The 21,837-nt window shown below is 42.7% G+C and overlaps 1 protein-coding gene across 2 annotated transcripts in view; it reads right to left on the minus strand.

Moving 5' to 3' along the window:
* The window catches only part of LOC145349912 (BRCA1-associated RING domain protein 1-like), a 194,223-nt gene that overhangs the window by 19,690 nt on the left and 152,696 nt on the right, over window positions 1-21,837 (minus strand). For both annotated transcript variants that reach the window (XM_080198578.1, XM_080198579.1), the window contains one exon: window positions 20,717-20,809. In XM_080198578.1, the coding sequence (XP_080054704.1) occupies window positions 20,717-20,809 (93 nt within the window). The remainder of the gene's footprint in view (window positions 1-20,716; window positions 20,810-21,837) is intronic.

Below are 21,837 nucleotides of genomic sequence, written 5' to 3' on the forward strand. Positions count from 1 at the left end.
GTTTTCACTGTAATTGACAATGGTTTCATGGTCATCAGTAGACTTTCAATTCCAGACTTTCGTTGAATTCAAATTTCATCATCTGCCACGGTGGGATTTGAATCCGGGTCCCTAGAGCATTACCCTGGGTCGCTGGACTACTGGTTCAATTATACTGTGATCTTCAGGTGTGATTGGCAGGGGAGTCACCCCAACCATCTCTATTCTGGTTGGGACTTACGGTATCACCATATGCAGTCTTTAAAATAACACACTTTGCTGTTGTTCAGAATTACCTGTGACTCTGTATGAAGCAAACTATGTGGCATCACTTCAGAACATTTGTAGCAAGCTGCTTCATCAATTAACATGAAAAGGCTCCTTTCCGGCCCCAAATCCAATTAATTCCCCCGCTTCACTGCCCCCCCCCCAAACTGAGCCTGGTGGAATACTGTGCATCCGAGAATTTATCATTTCTAACATCCCTGCAACAACTAAAGGAACAAACACTTGGTAAACAAACATTCACACAGCAGGTCACCAATTATTTACTCCAACTGTTAATTTGTAATGACTCTGAAGTTGTTAACTACCTCATGGAGAGGAACAGATGGGCTCCAGCACTTCCACATAATCACATAAATGGGTTTATTATCAATGGTAACTCCCTTCAGGGACCATTTATTATATATTCATGTTGAGTAATCTGCTTGTGCCCTTTGTTGCTGGTGTATGTGCTTCAGTTGTACTGCAGCTTCCACACAGAACAAAGTCCCAGAGTGTTTCACCAAGGCTGGAATTGTGGAACAAAGTGGGGTGGCTACAAGCTTGGTCAAGAGGTGAGTTTTAAGTAGGGTCTGAAGGGAAGGACAGTAAGGTGGAGAGATAAGAGGAAGGGTTGAAGCCAGGAGTTACAAAGCATGGAGCCATAGCCGCTGGAGGTATAATGCCAAAGGTGGGATGAAGGGAATGGATGGGGCACACACACATGAGGCCAGAGTCAGAGAAACAGAATTGGGCAGGAGATATAGTGCGTGTGTGCATGTGTGTGTGCGTGTGTGCGTGTGTGCATGTGTGCATGTGTGTGTGCGTGTGCATGTGTGTGTGCGTGCGTATGGACATATTTACTGAATTAGGGAGTAACAGGACCACAAATGAATTTAAAGGGGAGGCTGAGGATTTTCAATTGGCGGCACTGGGGAATGAGAAATCAATATAGATCAGAAAGGACAGGATGATGGGCAAGCGGGGCTGTGTGCAAGATAGGAATACAGATGGTGGGTAGAGGGAGTTGGGTATTTTAGATAGGGCAGATGGTGCAATGTTCAGCTAGTTATGGAGGATTTGGGGGAGGGGTCAAGATGTTGCAAAAACCATAATGTGGAGATGCCAGCACTGGACTGGGGTAAGCACAGTAAGAAGTCTCACAACACCAGGTTAAAGTCCAACAGGTTTATTTGGTAGCAAAAGCCACTAGCTCTCGGAGGTATCTGTTCCTCCCCATGAGTTATTTAACAACTTCAGAGTCATTACAAATTAACAGTTGGAGTAAATGATTGGTGACCTGCTGTGTGAATGTTTGTTTACCAAGTGTTTGTTCCTTTAGTTGTTGCAGGAATGTTAGAAATGATAAATTCCCAGGTGTAACAACCTGGTGGGCAAAAAATCATAGCTCAGGGATGGCAACAACTTACCTATAGATGGTAAACTGAGCAGTATTCAATATTAAGTGATTATTAAATAAATTGATAATCAGATCCTTAGTTGGCAAAGGCCCGAATTGACCCTCTGGATATCTGGCGTTCCAATAATAAATAATATTGCATCCAGATTTGGATGCAGATTGACAAACAGACATACCATTAGTCAAAAAGAAACAGCCTGTTTCAACCACATGGGAAATCAAAGAAAAAAACTCTGTGGAATATTTATAAAGGCCAAACCCTCAAAAATAAATAGGGTCGCTTTTGAAATTTATAGTGCAAAAAAAATTGAATCCCTTTGGTCTTCAATTTAACGACTTGAGTTTTTGGAGAATTGAATCCTTGCTCTTTATAATATAAAATAGCCAATTAAATTGGTCAACGTAATCAACTCTATCCCACCTGGCCTAGAATAGGGTGACATAGCTTCAGCTGATACTTGCTTTTCATAGAAAGCAGCCAGAATAAATCAAAGTTAAAAGATACCAAAGGAATTAGTTCTCTCCCTCTTACTTTCTGACCATTTCCTATTAATTCCTGTTGCCCTTTTCATTTCTCGCTCCAACAGTCAATGCCAACAACAGCAGAAATAGATTGGACAGGTTTTAAAACAGGGCAGCGCAAAGGAACCATTGAATAGAGTGAAGTGAACAAGGTGTAAAAATATCAAACAGGACCAACGCCAGAAATGCGGACTAAAAACAGAAAATATTGGACATGCCAATATGGAATGTTGACCTTTATCGCGAGGGGGATGGAGTATAAAAGCAGGGAGGTCTTGCTGCAATTGTACAAGGTACTGGTGAGGCTACAGCTGGAGTACTGTGTGCAGTTTTGGTCCCCTTATTTGCAAAAGGAATATTGGCTTTGGAGGGAGTGCAGAGAAGGTTCACCAGGTTGATTCCGGAGATGAAGGGGTTAGCTTATGAGGAGAGTGTTATTGGCTTGTTGGTCACTTAATTTGTCCACATCAAAATTATCAAGCCTGTACATCGAAGTGATAATAAGTCAAAATTGTTAGCTCTGGTAAAGATGTTCAGGGTCTGTGGAAGCATTGATGACTCTGGTATAAGATTACAGACTGTTCCGTGGAGGTGGTCCAAGAAATGCTAATAGATATTTGAAAAGTTTAAATGGAATGCAGGCATTTATAGCTAAAGGAATAGAATATAAAGGTAAGGAAGTATTGTTGCAACTGTACAAGGCATTAGTGAAGCCGCATCTGGAGTATTGTGCAGTTTTGGTCCCTTTTATTTGAGGAAAGATGAAGTGGCATTGAAGGCAGTTCAGAGCAGATTCACTAGATTGATTCCAGAGATAAGGGGCTTGTCGTATGAAGTGAGATTGAACAGTTTAGGCCGATACTCTCTGGAATTTAGAAGAATGAGGGGAGATCAAATTGAGATATTCAAGGTGATAAAAGGTATGGATAAAGTAGACATGGAGCAGATGCTTCCTCTTGTGGGGCATTTTAGGATGAGGGGTCACAGTCTTAGGATAAGGGGTAGCAAATTTAAAACAGAGTTGAGGAGAAACTACTTCTCCCTAAGGGTTGTGAATCTGTGGAATTTGCTACCCTAAAGTGCAGCGGATCCTGGGACAGTGAGTAAATTTAAGGAGGAGTTAGATTGATTTTTAATTGTTAATGGGTTAAAAGGTTATGAGGAAAAGGCAGGAAAATGAGGATGAAAAGCATATCAGCCATGATTGAATGGCAGAGCAGACTTGATGGGCTGAATGGCCTAATTCTGCTTCTATATCTTATGAACTTAAGTGCTGCAATAGTTTCTTATTTTGTTATGCCTTCTTGTTTTAGTCATTTTACTTGTAAAGAAAGCTGCTGACTATGAATAGTAATGTTATGTCTGTTTTCCACCTTCTGAGATGTCAGGAGAACATGATAGGCACCCATGTATATACCAATAAATTAACTCTATACTTGAAAGGTTTCCAGGAACATTGGACTTTGAGAACTCTGTTACTCAACAGGCAAGAAATATTTGAAATAATTTGCCAGGTAGTGTGGGAGTCAAAAACACCAAAGTTTTCAGAAATACCGCTGGATATTACACACAGAGTGAGAATATCAGAGCTTTAATGGCTCTTGTCTAACCTTCTCCCTCGTGAGCCATAGAGATCAGTAAGATCCCATATTCCATTAGTCATCAGCATTTACTTGTCCAAACACAGAGGAGGGAGCCTTTGGGAGAAAAGGTCAACCTTATATTAAAGTTCTGGAAAATAATGAGTACTTCCAATGTGGGCTGGAATGAACTCAGTTAAGATGGCCACCATGGTAGAACCCACTAACAATCACTATACAGGTTCATGGAAATGGCTAATGGTCTTTACCCACCATTCTATGCATTGTCTGCAGAATGATAAGAAAAAAGACAGGTTGGTCAAGTATCTTCTTTAAACTGTTAGGCCAGAACATTGCTATAGAAGGGTATCTAATGGCATCTACTCAGTAAATGTTTTCCCACAAAGTTGTTTAAAGTGCAAGCTGACAATAGTATAAGAAGGGAAGCTGGTTAACTTCTTAATCAGACTGAAGGATTAGGAAATAAACAGATAACACTGAGACAGAGGGAGGGTGCATTCAATGTGATGTCAGGTTTGGAAAAGGATATACAAAGGAAAGAGAGAACAGATTAAGAGTAAAAAGACAAAAAGGAAAAGAAAGAAAAATAATTGAAGTTTAAAAATATGTCCCTAAAAGTTTGAATCCTGAAAGAAGGAAACTCTGTAATAATTAATCTTTAGTTCCAGAGAGGGTTGATTGGTGGTAATTAAAACTTATCACATTGTTAAAAGGGATATTCTAAAATCCTGCAGTGCAGAAAGAAACCATTCAGCCCATTGAGTCTGCACCAACTACAATCCCACCTCAGCCCCATCCTCATAACCCCATGCATTTATCTTAGCTAATCCCCCGACACTAATGGGCAATTTAGCATGGCCAATCCACCTAACACGCACATCTTTGGACTTAAACTACTAATTACTTAAACCACCAAGATACCTAAACTAATTACTAGCAATAAACATAATAATTGGAATCTACAGCAATGGCACTCAATGCATTCCAAATGTTAGCCATGTCATTTTTGTAAAGCTAACTCGGACAGCACCTTTTGGAATTTAACCACCTCTCTGCTTCACACATGAAGTTACTGCACCGTCTACCCAGAAACAATACCCAGCATCATTCCATTAATTTGACTCAAGTTCTGGCCAATTAATTTGAAAGTAATTTCTTGAAAGGAACTTCTTGCTGCTCACTTGAACATTTCAGAATTCTTTTTTTAAGTATTGCGAATTCAGGAACCACTCTTCTAACTGAAGCTGTCCTCTTCACCTCTTTCTCCATTCAGCTGGTTCAGAGTGTGCTAACTTTGACCATGTGCAAAATGGCTCCTCTTGGTGAGGTATTTCACTGCATTGTTTTTATTTAGTACATGCTTGACAGCTCTTCTAAAAATCAGTGATGGACAGCACGGTGGCGCAGTGGTCAGCACTGCTGCCTCTCAGTGCCAGGAACCTGGATTCGATTCGTGGCTTGGGTCATTATTTGTGTGAAGTTTGCACATTGTCTCTGTGTCAGCGTGGGTTTCCTCCCGATGCACTGGTTTCCTTCTACAGTCCAAAGATGTGCTGGTTAGATGCACTGGCCATGATAAATTGCCCCATAGTGTAGGGGGCACTAACAGTATAAATATGTGGCCTTATGGGGATAGGGGCTGGGTGGTATTGTTGTCAGTACAGCCTCAACGGGCTGAATGGCCTCCTTCTACACTGTATAGATTCTATGATACTATTACCCAAAAAGTCAACTTAAAGGATAATCTCATCCTTTTGGGCTTTGGGAAACATCACACTTTAAATAACCTCCAAACTCAGGTAAGGCAGGGATGTTTAAAGCTTCTCTGCTTTATTCTAGGTAACAGATGAAAATTCAACTGAGTTTTTCAGCTAATCCCGTGATCTGCATTTTGAAACGGAACATTTTTGTTGGTTTTCATAGGGCTGGACAAGGCAAAGGGTAAGTGGACATACTCAGATGACATACAGTCCATTACAAAACAGTGGTCATTCTCCCCCTACCCCAGCCACTGCCTTAATTTGTTTTTGGATCAAACTCAAGATTGCCACTTCTCCATTTGAACGGCATGCAATTTACCCACAGCAGACAGCTATAAGCTGAACTAAGCACCTGGTGATGAATCTGCGTGCACTAAAACCCAGTTTCAAGAAAGCAATATGTAGTATCTCTGTGGTGAAAGCATTTCTAAATTACCATCTGAACCACGATTTTTCATAACTGATGAAATCAAATCCAATCCGAAGACCCAAGTAATTAAATATGCAAAATCTAACTGGCAAATTCTTAATTGCTTCCTGGAATTAGGCACACATGTGCTATGTATAACTACAAAAGCTTCAGGTGCTTTGACCTGTTTTGAGTTTAATGGCTTTAATTTTTTTGAGCAAAGCATATCCACAAGGGAGAAAAGACCAATGAGATTGTCAAGTTGCAAACATTCAGGTCCCCGAAGAGTGCTGTCAGCTGGAATATTGGACTTTAAGCCATGGGATATAGCTTTGAATCCAGCTTAAGATAGAAGGGCTAAAGATTGCTGATAGCTGTTAAGCATCTTAAGTGAAAGGGATTTGGTCGGCATGGATCCTTTTTCTAATAATTGAGAACATGCAGCACAGAAATTTCTCTCTGTTCTGGCAACTTCAATCGGATTCGATAAAACAGTTTTCTGTAAAAAGAAAAGGGACAAAAGAAATAGTGAACAGCAATTAGAGTCTGCAATTGGGGAGTTGGTGGCATAGTGGTATTGTCACTGGATGAGTCATCTTGAGACCCAGGATAATGCCGTGGGGATCCTGGCTTCAAATCCCACCACGGCAGCTAGTGAAATCTGAATTCAATAAAAATCTGGAATTAAAAGACTAATGGTGACCACAAAACCATTGTCGATTGTTGTAAAAATCCATCTGGCTGACTAATACCCTTAAGGGAAGGAAATTTGCCATCCTTACCTGTTCTGACTTATATGTGATTCCAGGGCCACAACAATGTGGTTGACTGTTAAATGCCCTCAGGAATGGGCAATAAATGCTGGCCCAGCCAGTGACTCCCACATCCCATAGAACACTGAACATTACAGCGCAGGACAGGCCCTTCGGCCCACGATGTTGCACCGACCAATTAAAAAGCAATGACCCTCTAACCTAAACCAATTCCTTTCCATCCATAAACCTATCCACGGATCTCTTAAACGCCCCCAAACTAGGCGCATCTACAACTGCAGCAGGCAGGGCATTCCAATCCCTCACCACCCTCTGGGTAAAGAACCTACCTCTGACATCTGTCCTATAACTACCACCCCTTAATTTAAAGCTATGCCCCCTCGTGCTAGCTTTCTCCATCCGAGGAAAAAGGCTATCCTGTCCACCCTATCTAAACCTCTAATCATCTTATATGTTTCAATAAGGTTATTAAGATAATAATAATATATTATTATTTATTGATTATTATATATTATATAATTATTATTATATATTATTAATAAATAATAATTATCATGAATGAAAAAAAAGCATTCAGATACATTATTCTGAAGGGCTTTACATCTGCAGTTGGATAAAATTGACCATGTGGCTCCTCAGTGGCTAGCAGGATTCCCGGGTCAGTTTCTTGGTTTGTGCTGAGTTAACGAATCTTGGTTGTGGTGGTTTTAGGCGTGTAATATTTCAATTCAACAGTCATGGGTTAAAATGAGGAAGGTCAAAAGGGGTCCAGAGCAATTCACATCTGCATGTGTCAGATAAGGGGTAGATGCACCATAGAAAGCATCCTTTCTGGTTGTATCACAGCTTGATATGGCTCCTGCTCTGCCCAAGACTGCAAGGAAGTACAAAAAAGGTTGTAAATATAGCCCAATAAGAACATAAGAACATAAGAAATAGGAGCAGGAGTAGGCCATCTGGCCCTTCGAGCCTGCCCCGCCATTCAATAAGATCATGGCTGATCTGTCGTGGCTCAGTTCCACTTTCCCGCCCTCTCCCCATAACCCTTAATCCCCTCTCTTATCAAAAACCCATCAACCCGCTTCTTAAAAATATTTAGCGAGGCAGCCTCCACCACTTCAACGGGCAGAGAATTCCAGAGATTCACCACCCTTTGAGTGAAGAAGTTCCTCCTCAACTCCGTTCTGAACTGCCCCCCCTTTATCTTGAGGCTGTGCCCCCTAGTCCTACTGTCTTTTTTGAGCGGGAAGAGTCTTTCCACCTCTATCCTATCCATCCCATTCATCATCTTATACGTCTCAATGAGATCTCCCCTCATTCTTCTAAACTCTAACGAGTACAAGCCTAGTTTATTCAGCCTCTCCTCATAGCTCAACCCCCTCAACTCCGGTATCAGCCTAGTAAACCTCCTCTGCACTCCCTCCAAGGCCAAAATATCCTTGCGCAGGTGCGGCGCCCAAAACTGCACACAGTACTCCAGCTGCGGCCTCACCAATGCCCTATACAGCTGCAGCAAGACCTCCCTACTTTTATATTCAATCCCCCTCGCTATGAAGGCCAGCATCCCATTCGCCTTCCTGACCACCTGCTGCACCTGCAGGCTGGGTTTTTGCGACTCATGCACAAGGACCCCGAGGTCCCTCTGCACCGTCCTCCGTCATGCAAACCAGCCTCCCATTCACTGACTCTGTCTACACTTCCTACTGCCTCGGCAGCCAGGACCCCACGCGCCCCCGACATTCTCCCGCCTTCTTTTGTCAGGAAAAAGCTGCAAAAGTCTGACGTTACGTACCAACCGACTCAAGAACAGCTTCTTCCCTGCTGCCAGACTTTTGAATGGACTTGCCTTGCATTAAGTTGATCTTTCTCTACACTGCAGCTATGACTGTAACACCACATTCTGCACTCTCTCCTTTCCTTCTCTATGAATGGTACGTTTTGTCTGTACAGCGCGCAAGAAACATTATTTTTCACCGTGTACTAATATATGTGACAATAATAAATCAAATCAAAAAGATCAAAGATGGAGTCATACAATGCAGAAAAGCCCTTTGGCCCATCGAATCTGTACCAACAAGATCCACCATTAATGGTTCTCTAATCCCATCTTCCTGCACTAGTCCAATTTCCTTGACTGTTGTGATATTTCACATGCTCATCAAAATATTTTTTTTAAAAGGCTGTAAGGATTCTGGCCTCCACTACCTTCCCAGGCAGTGCATTCCATATTCCCACCACCCTCTGAATGTAAAAGTTTTTTTTCTCAAATCCCCTCTGAATCTCGTGCCACTCAATCTAAAACTATGCCCCCGCATGATTGACCAAGGGAATAGCTGCTCCCTACTCATCTTGATCACATCCCTCATAATCTTATACACCTCAATCATGTCTCCCCTCAGCCTTCTCTGCCCTAAAGAAAACAATCCAAGCCTATCCAGTCTCAAATGCTCCATCTGGGAGAACCTCCTCTGTACCCCCTCTAGTGCTATCACATCCTTCCAATTCGATAATCTGTCAATAGCTTCTCCCCAGGCTTTCTTTGGATGATGTATGGCAGACTGTGGTATCATAATTGAGTGGCATGGTAGCACAGTGATTAACACTGCTGCCTCACAGCACGAGGGACCTGGGTTTGATTCCCGGCCTGTGTGTCTGTATATATAGTCTGCACATTCTTCCCGTGTCTGCGTGGGTTTCCTCCCACAGTCCGAAAGACATGTTGCTTTAGGTGCATTGGCCATGCCACATTCTCCCTCAGTGTACCCGAGCAGGTGCCGGAATGTGGTGACTAGGGGATTTTCACAGTAACTTCATTGCAGTGTTAACGTAAGTCTACTTGTGACACTAATAAATAAACTATAAAAAACACATCTCCACAAGCAATCAGTACCTTCAGGCAGCGAGGGGTAAATAAGTTTTAGGTGCAAGCTAAGAAAGGAAAGAGCTGGCCACATTGCATTCACTAGCATTCTTTACCTGGGCCAGTGAATGAAGAAGGTTGCATCATGTAACTGCAGGAAGCACCAGTAAAAAAATCTGGTTGGTTACCCAGAGCTGAAGCATCACAATAAAGCCATTGATTAATGGAATATCCGAATGACAGCCACATTTCATAGACATAGATCGAGATCAACAGGTGGCAAATTGGATCAGCAGCACTTTGCATGCAATTATCAGCAAGTATGACTTACAAAGTTACAAAAAAAATTCTTTGCTTGAAAACGCTACACTGAAACTTCTTCGATCAATGAAATAAAGACTTGCCTAGAGGCCATGTACATTTGAGCTGATTGGATAGATCGGAATATATCTTCAAAAATTTGAAGCACTTCACTATTTTGCTCTCCAGTTGCCTTAATTAAGGTTCCTTATTTCAATGTTCATGCACTGATTACACAGCTTACACCATCATAGCATGAACACTGCATAAGATTCTCTTTCATACAGATAATCATTATTTCCTCTTTTTCAAGGCACTGCAGGGGAAAGCATAATGGAAATGTTCGCAGATATATGGGAGAAGGTTCAATGACCTAATATTGAAATGAGAGATTTAACTCAGCCATCAGTAGGTTCAGTGAAATTCTAATGGCCAGGATGAGACAGAATGCAAAGCACAAAGAAGAGCAAGCATGTCTTTTACAACCTCTGGATGTCACAAAGCACTCTATAGTCAAATGAGTAGTTACTGAAAAAGAAATAAAACATGCTGGACATACTCAGCAGGCCAGGCAGCATCTATGGAAAGAAACAGAGTTAACACTCCAGGTCATGATGACCTTTCATCAAAACTGAAGACAGACAGAAGTCTACAGTTACTTAATTTCTCCTGTTTTCTACCCTATCATGAACCCTTTTGTTCTTCCTACCATTTCCTCTTCTTTCACTGTCTTAAACCCAATACACTTCCATCTTCCCTCAGAATGAAAGATAATCTCAACCTGAAACGTTAACTCTCTTTCTCACCACAAATGCCACCTGACATGTTGAATATTCAAGACCATAAGACGCAGGAGCAGAAGTTGGCCATTCAGCCCATCAAGTCTGCTCTGTCATTCAATGAGATCATGATTGATCCGACACGATATTCCAGCATTTTTATCTCAGATTTCCAGCATCCACAACATTTTGTTTTTGTACAAGTACTTTTTGAAGTGTAATCACATAAATGCCATGAACACTGGAGTAATCACGTAAGTGTAATGAACACTGCAGTTCATCTGCACATGATAAGGTTCCAGTAACAGTAATGAGGTAACGGCCACATAACGTGTGTCTGTGATGTTGGTTGGAGGATAAATAGTGGTTTGGATATGGGGTCAAATGTTCCTGTTCTTCAAATAGTTCTGTAGGATTTTTTGATGTTCAATTTGGAGGGCAGATGGGGCCTCAGCTCAGCATTTCATCAGTACGAGATGATGCAGTACTCCTGCTGGATCATCAGCCTAAAATTATACATCCACTGGAGGCGCCTGAACCCATTTTCTTCTGACTTAAGAGGGGAAAGCTCTACCACTCAGCCACGGCCGACACAAGGAAAAAAGACGGCAGCAGTTACGACAATAGAATTAAGGATTAAGCAAGGAATTAACTAATTAAGTGGGAACAGGGAGGCAGTGGCATCGTGGTATTGTTGCTGAACTGGTAATCCAGAGACCCAGGATAATGCTCCGGGTTTGAATCCCACCATTGCAGATGGTGAAATTTAAATTCAGTAAAAGAAAGTCTGGAATTAAAAGTCTAATGGTGACCATGAAACCATTGTCGATTGTTGTAAAAATTCACCTGCTTCACTAATGGAAATCTGTTGTCCTTAGCTGGTCTGGTCTACATGTGACTCCAGATCCACAGCAATGTGATTGACTCTTAATTTTTCTTATTCATTTGTGGGACATGGGCATCACTGGCTGGCCAGCATTTATTGCCCATCCCCAGTTGCCCGTGAGAAGGTGGTTGCAAGCTGCCTTCTTAAATCACTGATCCATAATGTCGTTATGGAGCAAATTTCAAGATTTTGACCCAGCGACTGCAAGGCAACAGTGATATATTCCCAAGTCAGGATGGTGAGTGGCTTGGAAGGGAATTTGCAGGTGGCGGTTTCCCCATTTATCTGCTGCCCCTTGTCATGGGTTTGGAAGGTGCTGTCTAAGGATGTTTCTGCAGTACATCTTACAGATAGTACACACTGTTGCTACTTGGTGTCAGTGATGGAGCGAGTGGATGTTTGTAGATGTGGTGCCAATCAAGCAGGCTGCTTTGTCCTGGACGCTGTCAAGTTCGAGTGTTGTTCGAGCTACACCCACTCAGGCAAGTGGGGAATTTTCCATCATATCCCTGACTTGTGCCTTGTAGATGGTGGACAGGCTTTCGGGGGTCAGGGAACGAGTTACTCACTGCAATATTCCTAGCCTCTGACCTGCTCTTGTAGCCACTGTGTTTATGTGGCAAGCCCAGTTGAGTTTCTGGGCAATGGTAACCCCAATGATGTCGACAGTGGGTGATTCAGTGATGGTAACACCATTGAATGTCTGTGGGCAGAAGTTAGAGTGTCTCTTATTGATGATGGCATTTGTGTGGCATGAATGTTACTTGCTACTTGTCAGCACAAGCCTAGACATTATCCAGATCTTGTTGCATTTGAACATGGGCTGCTTTAGTATCTGAGGAGTCGCAAATGGTGCTGAACATTGTGCAATCATTCACGAACATCCTCATTTCTAATCTTATGACAGAGGGAAGGTCATTGATGAAGCAGCTGAAGATGGCTGGGCCTAGGACACTATCCTGCAGAGATATCCTGGAACTGAGATGTCTGCCCTTCACAATCACAACCATCTTCCTGTGTGCCAGGTATGACTTCAACTAGCGTGGAGTTTGCCACCTGATACCCACTGATTCCAGTTTCGCCAGGGCTCCTTGATGCCACACTCGGTCGAATGCAGCCTCAATGTCAAGGGCTGTCACTCTCATCTCACCTCTGAACTGCCCTCAGGTATGGACAATAACAGCCAGCAATGCCCACATCCCATGAATGAATAAAACAAAATTGACTAAACTGTACTGCTGAACTGAGAACGGGAAATGTTAGTGGAGAACAAACCAGGATATATAAAACAAGAATGCTTCAAAAATCAAGCATGCTCACTAAAAGAAGAGGGAGCTGGTTATTTTTAAAATGAACGCAGAATGACAAAGTGAGGCAGCAGAAATCAAGGACATAGGAATAGATAGAAACATTGCCTCTCTCCCATGTGGACAATGGTCATCGGTGGCCTCCACTGCAGTCTCCATTTGCCCGTGTGATCTACCTGAACCCAGAGGTATTGTGTAATTGTCACAGCGCTAGGAACTTTGAATTCGGGCTATATAGAATGTATCTAATTCCCTTTGGCAACTGGAGGGGGACCAAAACTACTGATGCTGCAAAATTCAAAGATTCTTTTTCTCCACTGCCAAGCGTGCAGTTTCATTTGTCAAAGGCCAATGCCACTTGCGTAGAAAAAAAAAATCAAAGAGAAAATCAATAAGAAATAGTACAGCAGTTCTAAGTCTAAAAGTAGCGGAGGGATTGTTGCAAATGCATACACAATGGCCCAGATGACTGAACATCAAACACTTAATATAACCTGGCAATTTATTATTCTAATCTATTATTTCTCCTTCCACAGTCACAACAGACACAGATACTTAATCACGTCCTGCCAGTGAAACAGTAATTCCACAAAAGGGTGGGAAATTTAGGTTCATTAGCGCATGTTTTTCTGAGTGCTGAAAAGAGCACAGGCAGTGCAAGTGCCCATTTGTGGGGCAGATGCTGTGTGTGTGTGTGTGTGTGTGTGTGTGTGTGTGTGGATGCTAGTCCGTGCAGTCAATGTCCGCTGAACATATGCAGCGCATGCAGATTACGGAATCAATAACATGGATTGATTTGGTCTCAACACTTCAACTAATGCCTCTCTTAACCTTGCACATCTAACCCATGCCTTCAACAGTAGGCAGGAACAGCCAGCAGCACTATTTGAAGGGAGCTTACAATCTTCGGTAAGTGTTTGGTGCTTTCTGTATGGTTGTTTCAAGCTGCAAAAACTTAGAGAATGGCGCGACAGATGCTGAAGGACCTTTTGCTGACTTCAAGGCTTCTGCACTAAGCAGTTGCACCCAGATATGGGTGCACTCATCGGCATTCCTGTTGGAATACAGCATAGTTTAAAGAATGAATAGAGAGGACAAGTTGCTAAGAGAGGCAGGTGGAGGAAAAGTTGGAGAGTACTCGCCCAGAGTATCCGGGGAGCAATTCTTCTATCTGAACCCAGTGAGAAACAAGTGTGAGGTGTCTCTTGTTCAGTAAGGACATCCTCATTGAGATCTGTTACCTGCTGCAGCCACAACTAAAAGCTCAGAGCACACATCAAGGGCCACATAGCTGACAATTTTAAGATTAGCTTAGCTTATTTATTAGTGTCACAAGTAGGCTTACGTTAACATTGTGGTGAGGCTACTGTGAAAATCCCCTAGTTGCCACACTCCCAAGCCTGCTCAGGTACACCGAGGGAGAATTTAGCATGGGCAATGCACCTACCCAGTACATGTTTGCACAGTGGGAGATAACCGGATCACCCAGAATAAACGCATGCAGACCCAGGGGAGAACATGCAGACTCTGCACAGACAGTGACCCAAAGCCTGGAATCGAACTCAGGTCCCTGGCGTTGTGAAGCACAGTGCTAATCACTGTGCCACCATGTCACTCTGGGATGTGGTGCCACTGGCTAGGCCAAGAACTTTTACGTGCCTGGCATCTTCCAGGCTGGAGATATTTGCAATATTTTTCAGGTTACCACCCACTATTGCATAAGAATTCAAGATATAAGAGCAGGAGAATTCCTCAATTCAAGATGATGATCAAGGCTTCAACTCCACCTTCCTGCCCATTCCTCAAATCCTTTGATTTCCCAAGACACCAAAATTCTGTCTAACCCTAACTTCAATGTATTCAACAATTGAGAATCCACAGCCCTCTGAGGTAGAAGGTCCCAAAGATTCACAGTCTTTTAGATGAAGGAATTTCTCCTCATCTCAGTCCCAAGTGATTGGCCCCATATGCTGAAACTGTGATCCCCCTCCCAATCTGGATTATCAAAGCAAAGGGAAACTATGTCCCAGTATCTACCTTGTCAAGGCCCCTTCATAATTGTGAATAATTCAATGAGATCGCTTCTCCACATTCTGAACTCGCTGTAGGTCAATAGGTCAACCATTTCACTCCCAGGGCCAATTTAATGAACCTCCATTGTAAGTATATCCTTCCCACAATGTGGAGACCAAAATTGCACTGTATTCCAGCTGGGGTCTCCCCCAAGTCCCATACAATTATAGTAAGACTTGTTTATTCTTGTAGCCCAATCCCCCTGCCCCTCAATCGGTGCAGTAAAGACCAACATGCCATTAGTTTTTTTCATTGCTTGCCATACATGCACGCTATCTTCTTGTGGCCCTTGTTTGAGTCCACCCAAGTCCCTCTGGACATCATCAGTTACAAGTTTCATATCTTTTTAAAAAGTATTCTGCTTTTCTATTCTGATGACCACAATGAATAACCTCACACTTTCTTGTTTTTTATACTCCACCTGCAAACTTGCTGCCATCTCACTTAACCTGTTTATATCTTTCTGCAGCCTCTTGGTGTCCTCCTCATAGCTTGCATGCCTAGATAGCTTTATACTGTCAACAAGTTTGGATACATTACACTCTTTCTCTTAGTCCAAGTCGTTAATATAGATTGCAAATAGCTGAGGTCCCAGGGCTGGGTGGCATTCCACTTGCTAAAGCCTGCCAACTTAAAAATGCTACATTTATCCCTATTCTTCCTTCCCGACTAAATAATCCTCTGTCCATTCTCCATATCTGATATATGGCATATGTCTTCCACTTTGAAGACAGACACAAAATATTTGTTCAATGTCTCTGCTCACCTCATTCTCTATGATACTCTACTCTGGGTGGCACAGTGGTTAGCACTGTTGCCTCACAGCATCAGGGACCTAGTTCAATTTCCAGTTTGGGTCATGTCTGTGTGGAGTTTGTATGTTCTCTCCATGTCTGTGTTGGTTTCCTCCAGATGCTCCAGTTTCCTCCCAATCTGAAAGATGGTGCTGGTTAGGTGCATTGACCCGAACAAATGGCAACTAGGGGAATTTCATAGCAACTTCATTGCCATGTTAATGAAAGCCTTACTTGTGACTAATAAATAAATTTTAACTTCAATTCTAAGAGACCAATAGTTGCTTTACCCACACACATACTTATTATGCATTTATAAAAGATTATAAATTTTATATGAGAGGGCAACAAGTTTTATACTTCTGGCTTGTTTATTCTCATTCTACTTTTTCCCTTAATGTCAACTTTTTGGTAGCCCTCTGCTGGTTTGTAAACATTCCCAATCCTAAGATTAAGTACCAATTTTATGAAATTACAAATCTATTCTTTTAATCTAATACTAGCCTTTACCTCCTTGTTAAAGCACGAATGAATCTTTGTTTTTTTAATGGAATGTATATTCAGTGAATGTTTCGAATTGCTACTTTAATATTGCACACTATTTACCATAATACTTTTTCGTCTACTTATCCAATCAACCTTAGCCAGCTCTCCCCTCATAGCTGGATTTATTTAAGATTTTTATTTGTGATTGGAGGATATCATCTTCAAATTTAACATGGAATTAAATCGGAATATAATCATTTTCCAAATGATCTTTTACAATGACTTACTAATTAACCCTGCCTCATTGCACAGTACCAGATCTAAAATAGCTTTATCCCTAGTTGATTATACAACAGTGTTCCAGGAAACTGTCACAAAAGTATTCTGCAAAGGTGGCACAGTGGTTAGCACTGCTGCCTCACAACACCAGGGACCTGGGTTTAATTCCAGCCTTGTGGAGTTTGCACATTCTCTCTGTGTCTGTGTGGGTTTCCTCTGGGCGCTCTGTTTCCTCCCACAGTTAGGTGGGAGGGTGGGATAGGGCAAAGGGGAGAGTCTGGGTGGGGTACTCTTTGGGAGAGTTGGTGCAGCCTTGATAGGCTGTATGGCTTTTTTCTGTAGGGATTCTTCTATGGATTCTAAACTGATCTTCCAAACCACTGTGAGTGGTCTAATCTGTGAAGACTGAAGTCTCCCACAATATTAGTCACAAGCTCTAATAATCAATTATTTAATGCTCTGTCCAATAGTTTAACTGCTGCTGAGGGTCTAAAAAGACTCCTCCAGCATTTTCTGTTCCTATTCACAATCCATAATGATGCTGCTGCCTGAGTTGCTGAGTTAAGATCCTTTCTCGCATCTGTTCTCATGTCATCTTTTACCATCAAGGCTACTCCTTTTCCGTTCTGCATGTCTTTTCAAAATGTTGTGTAGTCTGGAGTAATTATTTCTCAAGCTTGATCACCTTCGTAACATGTCTCTGTAATGGCGATTAAATCAAAGCTATTTATCTTTATTTGTATTGTTGCCTTATTTAGATATCCCACTCATTCTCAGATGAAGTGATCTCAATTTTATTTCTGAATTAAGCTCTACTACATGGACCTAACTTTCTGATGCACTTACTGTTAAACTCTCTGTCCCTTCCTGTCCCACTCAGATATTCCTTATCCACACTGACACACTTTCCTACTGACTCAACTTTTATCTTTGGATTTCTACATCTCCTGTCACCCACACTCTCCTCCATCTGTTAAGTTTCCCAACTCTGGCTATGTTTTCTTGTGCATTCATGTTTATCTGCTCTGCTCCTTCCTGTCACATTCTGGTTACCAATACCTGCATTGCTATTGCTACTCTACTTGTCTTATCTCTTTAAACTTTCCAAATCTCCATATGAACTCAGTATCAACTTGGCACAGGGAGGTTATTTTGCTCCAGAGAATTGAATATTTTCAGTCTCTCGTGCTATGAGCAAGCCCATGACTTCAATAGGATGATAGGAATATGTGGATGGTACAGTTAGCACTGCGGCCTCACAGTGCCAGGAACCTGGGTTCGATTCCCAACTTGAGTTACTGTCTGTGCAGAGTCTGCACGTTCTCCCTGTGTCTGCATGGGTTTCCTCCCACAGCCCAAAAGACGTGCTGGTCTGGTGCATTGGCCATGCTAAATTCTCCCTGTATACCTGAACAGGTGCTGGAGTGTGGCAACTAGGGGATTTTCACAGTAACTTCATTGCAATGCTAATATAAGCCTACTTGTGACACTAATAAATAAACTTTAAACGTTAAAACTTAAATTCCCACAGTGGAGGGTGCCACTGACTACAGTTGCCTCAATATCTCTAGCATGCCAACTCTGTGCTATACCAGGAGTGAAAAGGCTCCCATTTGCTGAGCATCCAGCTGGTATGAGACTGAACGCTGTGAATCATGTAGGTCAATGCACAGCATCCAGAAGGAGTAATGATGCCAAAGGATGGTTACTGAACAACAAAGGTGCTGACTAGCGCACGGCACGTTTACAATGAAAGCCACATGAAATATGATAGCACAAACCACTGCCTTGCTGAAACAACATTGTTATGGCCCAGGAAGGCCTGCTGTATTCAGTAGAGCAAGGGTCAAGGTTCAGCATGGTCTGCTGCATGCTGCACAACCTCACCAGGAGGAGACACTCTTTGTCATCAGTCATATGGTGAGCAGCTGAGGAAGAAGAGGAAGCAACGTGGACAGCTCTTTTCTGTTGGGTTGACAATAATGAACTAACCAGTGTGACACCAGTAACTGTAATCTCAAAGCCCCATTCACCAAAAGTTTCATACTTTACCCTCCCCCTAGTATTGACCATCACTATAGCAGCCAGCTGGCTGCAATGGAAAAACCACCTCAAAATAAACACTAAACTTAACACCACAATTATGCCATATTGTATACCAAAGTCAGCTGGTCGTCTCTGTGGACCCCATAGGCCTCGTCTTTTGGGTGCCCTTCCCCCTCAGTGTTCCTATGCAGAGCTACCTTCAGTGGCTACAGCGTGGCTGGTAGAAATATACTGACTTACATGGCAGGAGGCTACATATGGCCTTGGAGGACACAGTCCAGTAGCTCTTGACCAAGGCAGCAGCAGCCTGGACTATGTGGCTGACGGACAACAACAAGGGTGCTGGTAGTGGGAGCACATATGCTGTTACCCTGAGAAAGAACAGCAGGTTCATACTCCACAGGGCTACTGCCACTTCCCTGAAGAGGCAATCCCATTAATGGGTTAGAGGACTGATTATTGGACTGCTACGAGATCCTGCAATCCTCTTTCTGCACTGAAATCCACAGCCATCGAGGCAGCACTCCCAGCTTGAATGGCAGCAGTCTGAGCTTTCGCTGCAGCATTCCGACACTGTGGCTGCTTGTGCTGCAACAGAAGCTGTGACATTGGCTACCCCAGTCTGTATCATGATTGGGTTCACAAGTATGCAACAAGTTGGCTACCATTTTCAAGCCGAAAGGATGGGCACCAAAGTCAGTGGAAATCTCTGTGCCAAGTTGGCTCTGGGCCTCTACACGTTCCCGGACATTGATGCAGGCTTTCTGGCTAGTCTCCCAATGCAGCAAGCTTTCAATTTTCTTACCCATCAGGATTCTTCTATTGGCTTCCCCAGCAAAATCTGCATGTGAATCCTCTGCAGGGAACTCCTTGCCTTCCTACATGCTGCCACCTGCTCCGCTGATTTTAATCATTTGTGCTCAGAGGTTTAACAGGTGCAGATCCCATCTCTAAGCTAAGTTTAAGTTCATTTATCAGTGTCACAAGTAGGCTTACATCAACACCGCAATGATGCTACTGTGAAAATCCCCCAGTTGCCAACTCTGGCACCTGTTCTGGTACACTGAGGGAGAATTTAGCATGGCCAATGCACCTAACCAGAGCGTCTTTCAGACTATGGGAGGAAACTGGAGCACCCAGAAGAAAGACACTGGGAGAAAGTGCAGACTCGGCTCAGGCAATGACCCAAGCTGGGAATCGAACCCTGGTCCCTGGTGCTGTGAGGCAGCAGTGCTAACCACTGTGCCACCCACTAACATCTAATGTGGCATAAATCCTAGATTTTTCACCTCCACAATTTATTTTGTATAGTTTTCCAAGGAGCAACTTGAATATAAATTTGCCTTGTGCCTCAAAGCCTGCAATGGAAAGTGTGCAGTGGTTCTTGGTCGTTTAAGAGAGTTAAGTGCATCATTAGGCCAAACGGAGCAGAAACGCTGCTCTAATTCCTCATTTGTGCTGACTTAACAAGCGCATCATTACAACTGGCACCATAATTGGCCTCAACTGCACTCGTGGGGTTAAAAAAGAAACTGTCAGAACTAGTCCATGTCGATTGCTTTCCAGCGACCCATGCCAAAAACAGAGTCTTTTCTATTGTGGATGACAGGAAGAACTATAGCCATGATGGCTTCCGCAGCCAAACAGCATATCTCGGGTCACAAACGAAGAATGGCCAACTTGAGCAAGACACTGAAGGGCTGCTAGCAGACTCAGAATCATATCCAGGAGCTTAGATGAGAAAACTGAAAATGATAAGCAAGAGTTGGTCTTTAAATAAGAAACTAGCACAAGTTCAATTCAATAAAAAAAAAGCCATTCTTTGTTATCTGCTCAGCATAGGTTCTGTCTCAAGCACAGCAGTTACAGGTGAAATAGAAGTACAGATTAGAACCTGGCCAAAGGCATCACAAAATCATGCAGATAAGTGTGAGGAATTTGGGTTATTTCACAGTGAACAACAGGCAGCAGGTAGGTGCTAAAGTAGGAAAAGCATGATTTGTTAATTCTCCTAAAGCGCAAATGATTTACTACAAGTGTTCTTAAAATTTGACCCAATATCGAAGTATCAACATATTCAAGTATCCCTGCGTAATCTCTGGCCTTGCTGTTCCAATTAATAGCTCAGTATTGATGCAAATTAAGAGTGCAATTATTTTAATCTAATGGTCTACTTACATTCAAAATCCACAAGCCAGCAGCCAGAGATGATCCCCATCAAACATTCCATGGTAGAGAGAGCGTGGTTAGCGGGAACAATAACGTGCGTCACTAAAAGCAAATAGGAAATCAAAACACTTGGTTAAAAATACTTTCAAACAGACTCTAACATAATAAATCATTATCTTGCTTTCCCAATGGACTTCAGGTTGCAGTTCAGGCTCTGATAGCTCAGATAATAGGATTTGTCCATTCATAAACGATAAAGTGAAGTAGCCATGACTACCAAGTGGAATCGCATCAAGGACATGTAGACCCTTAAAAACCTCAATACATGTTTCATTACATTACCTAATTAAATGGTGATGTGTGACTCAACTTTCTGCATTCACCTGCCAGTATTAAACTGGCAACTGAAAAGAAGAAGATCACAACTCTTGGCAGTGAATCCATAAAAACGGCAGTAATACAAGATATATGCAACTGTAAAAACTCACACAATTCAACATTGATCAGAAACCACCATCAACTTGTGAATACCTGGCAAGGTCATTGTTTGCAAGCTCTACTGGTAGCACTGCATGCATGTGCGCGTATACACACACACACACACACACACACACACGTGCACGCACACACCAGTCAAATCAGAAAATCCCATCACACAATGGTTTCTTGAAGTCCACTGCTGCTTGTTATTTCTCATCATGGAGACAGACTCAGTAGTGCCCAGAAACAAGTGGACGACTGCGTCAGTTGTGGCAAACAATCATTCACTATGCCAGATCATCCCAAACATTGGCAAAGATCCATGGAGTCTCATTTGGGAGAGCAGGAATGTCAATCTTGAAGTTTATTCACAAGTAGGCTTATATTAACACTGCAATTAAGTCACTGTGAAAATCCCCTAGTCGCCACACTCCCGCGCGTTTGGGTATACTATGGGAGAATTTAGCATGGCCAATGCACCTAGCCAGCACTTCTTTCGGACTGTAGGAGGAAACTGGAGCACCCGGAAGAAACCCAATCAGACAGGGGGAGAAAATGCAAAATCCACACAGACACCCATGCCGAGAATCGAACTCAGATTGCTGGCGCTGTGAGGCAGCAGTGCTAACCACTGTGCCACAATGCCAATG

The sequence above is a fragment of the Carcharhinus amblyrhynchos genome, chromosome 11 (assembly GCF_965287045.1).
Source record: "Carcharhinus amblyrhynchos chromosome 11, sCarAmb.v2.hapA, whole genome shotgun sequence".
Taxonomy (NCBI): domain Eukaryota; kingdom Metazoa; phylum Chordata; class Chondrichthyes; order Carcharhiniformes; family Carcharhinidae; genus Carcharhinus; species Carcharhinus amblyrhynchos.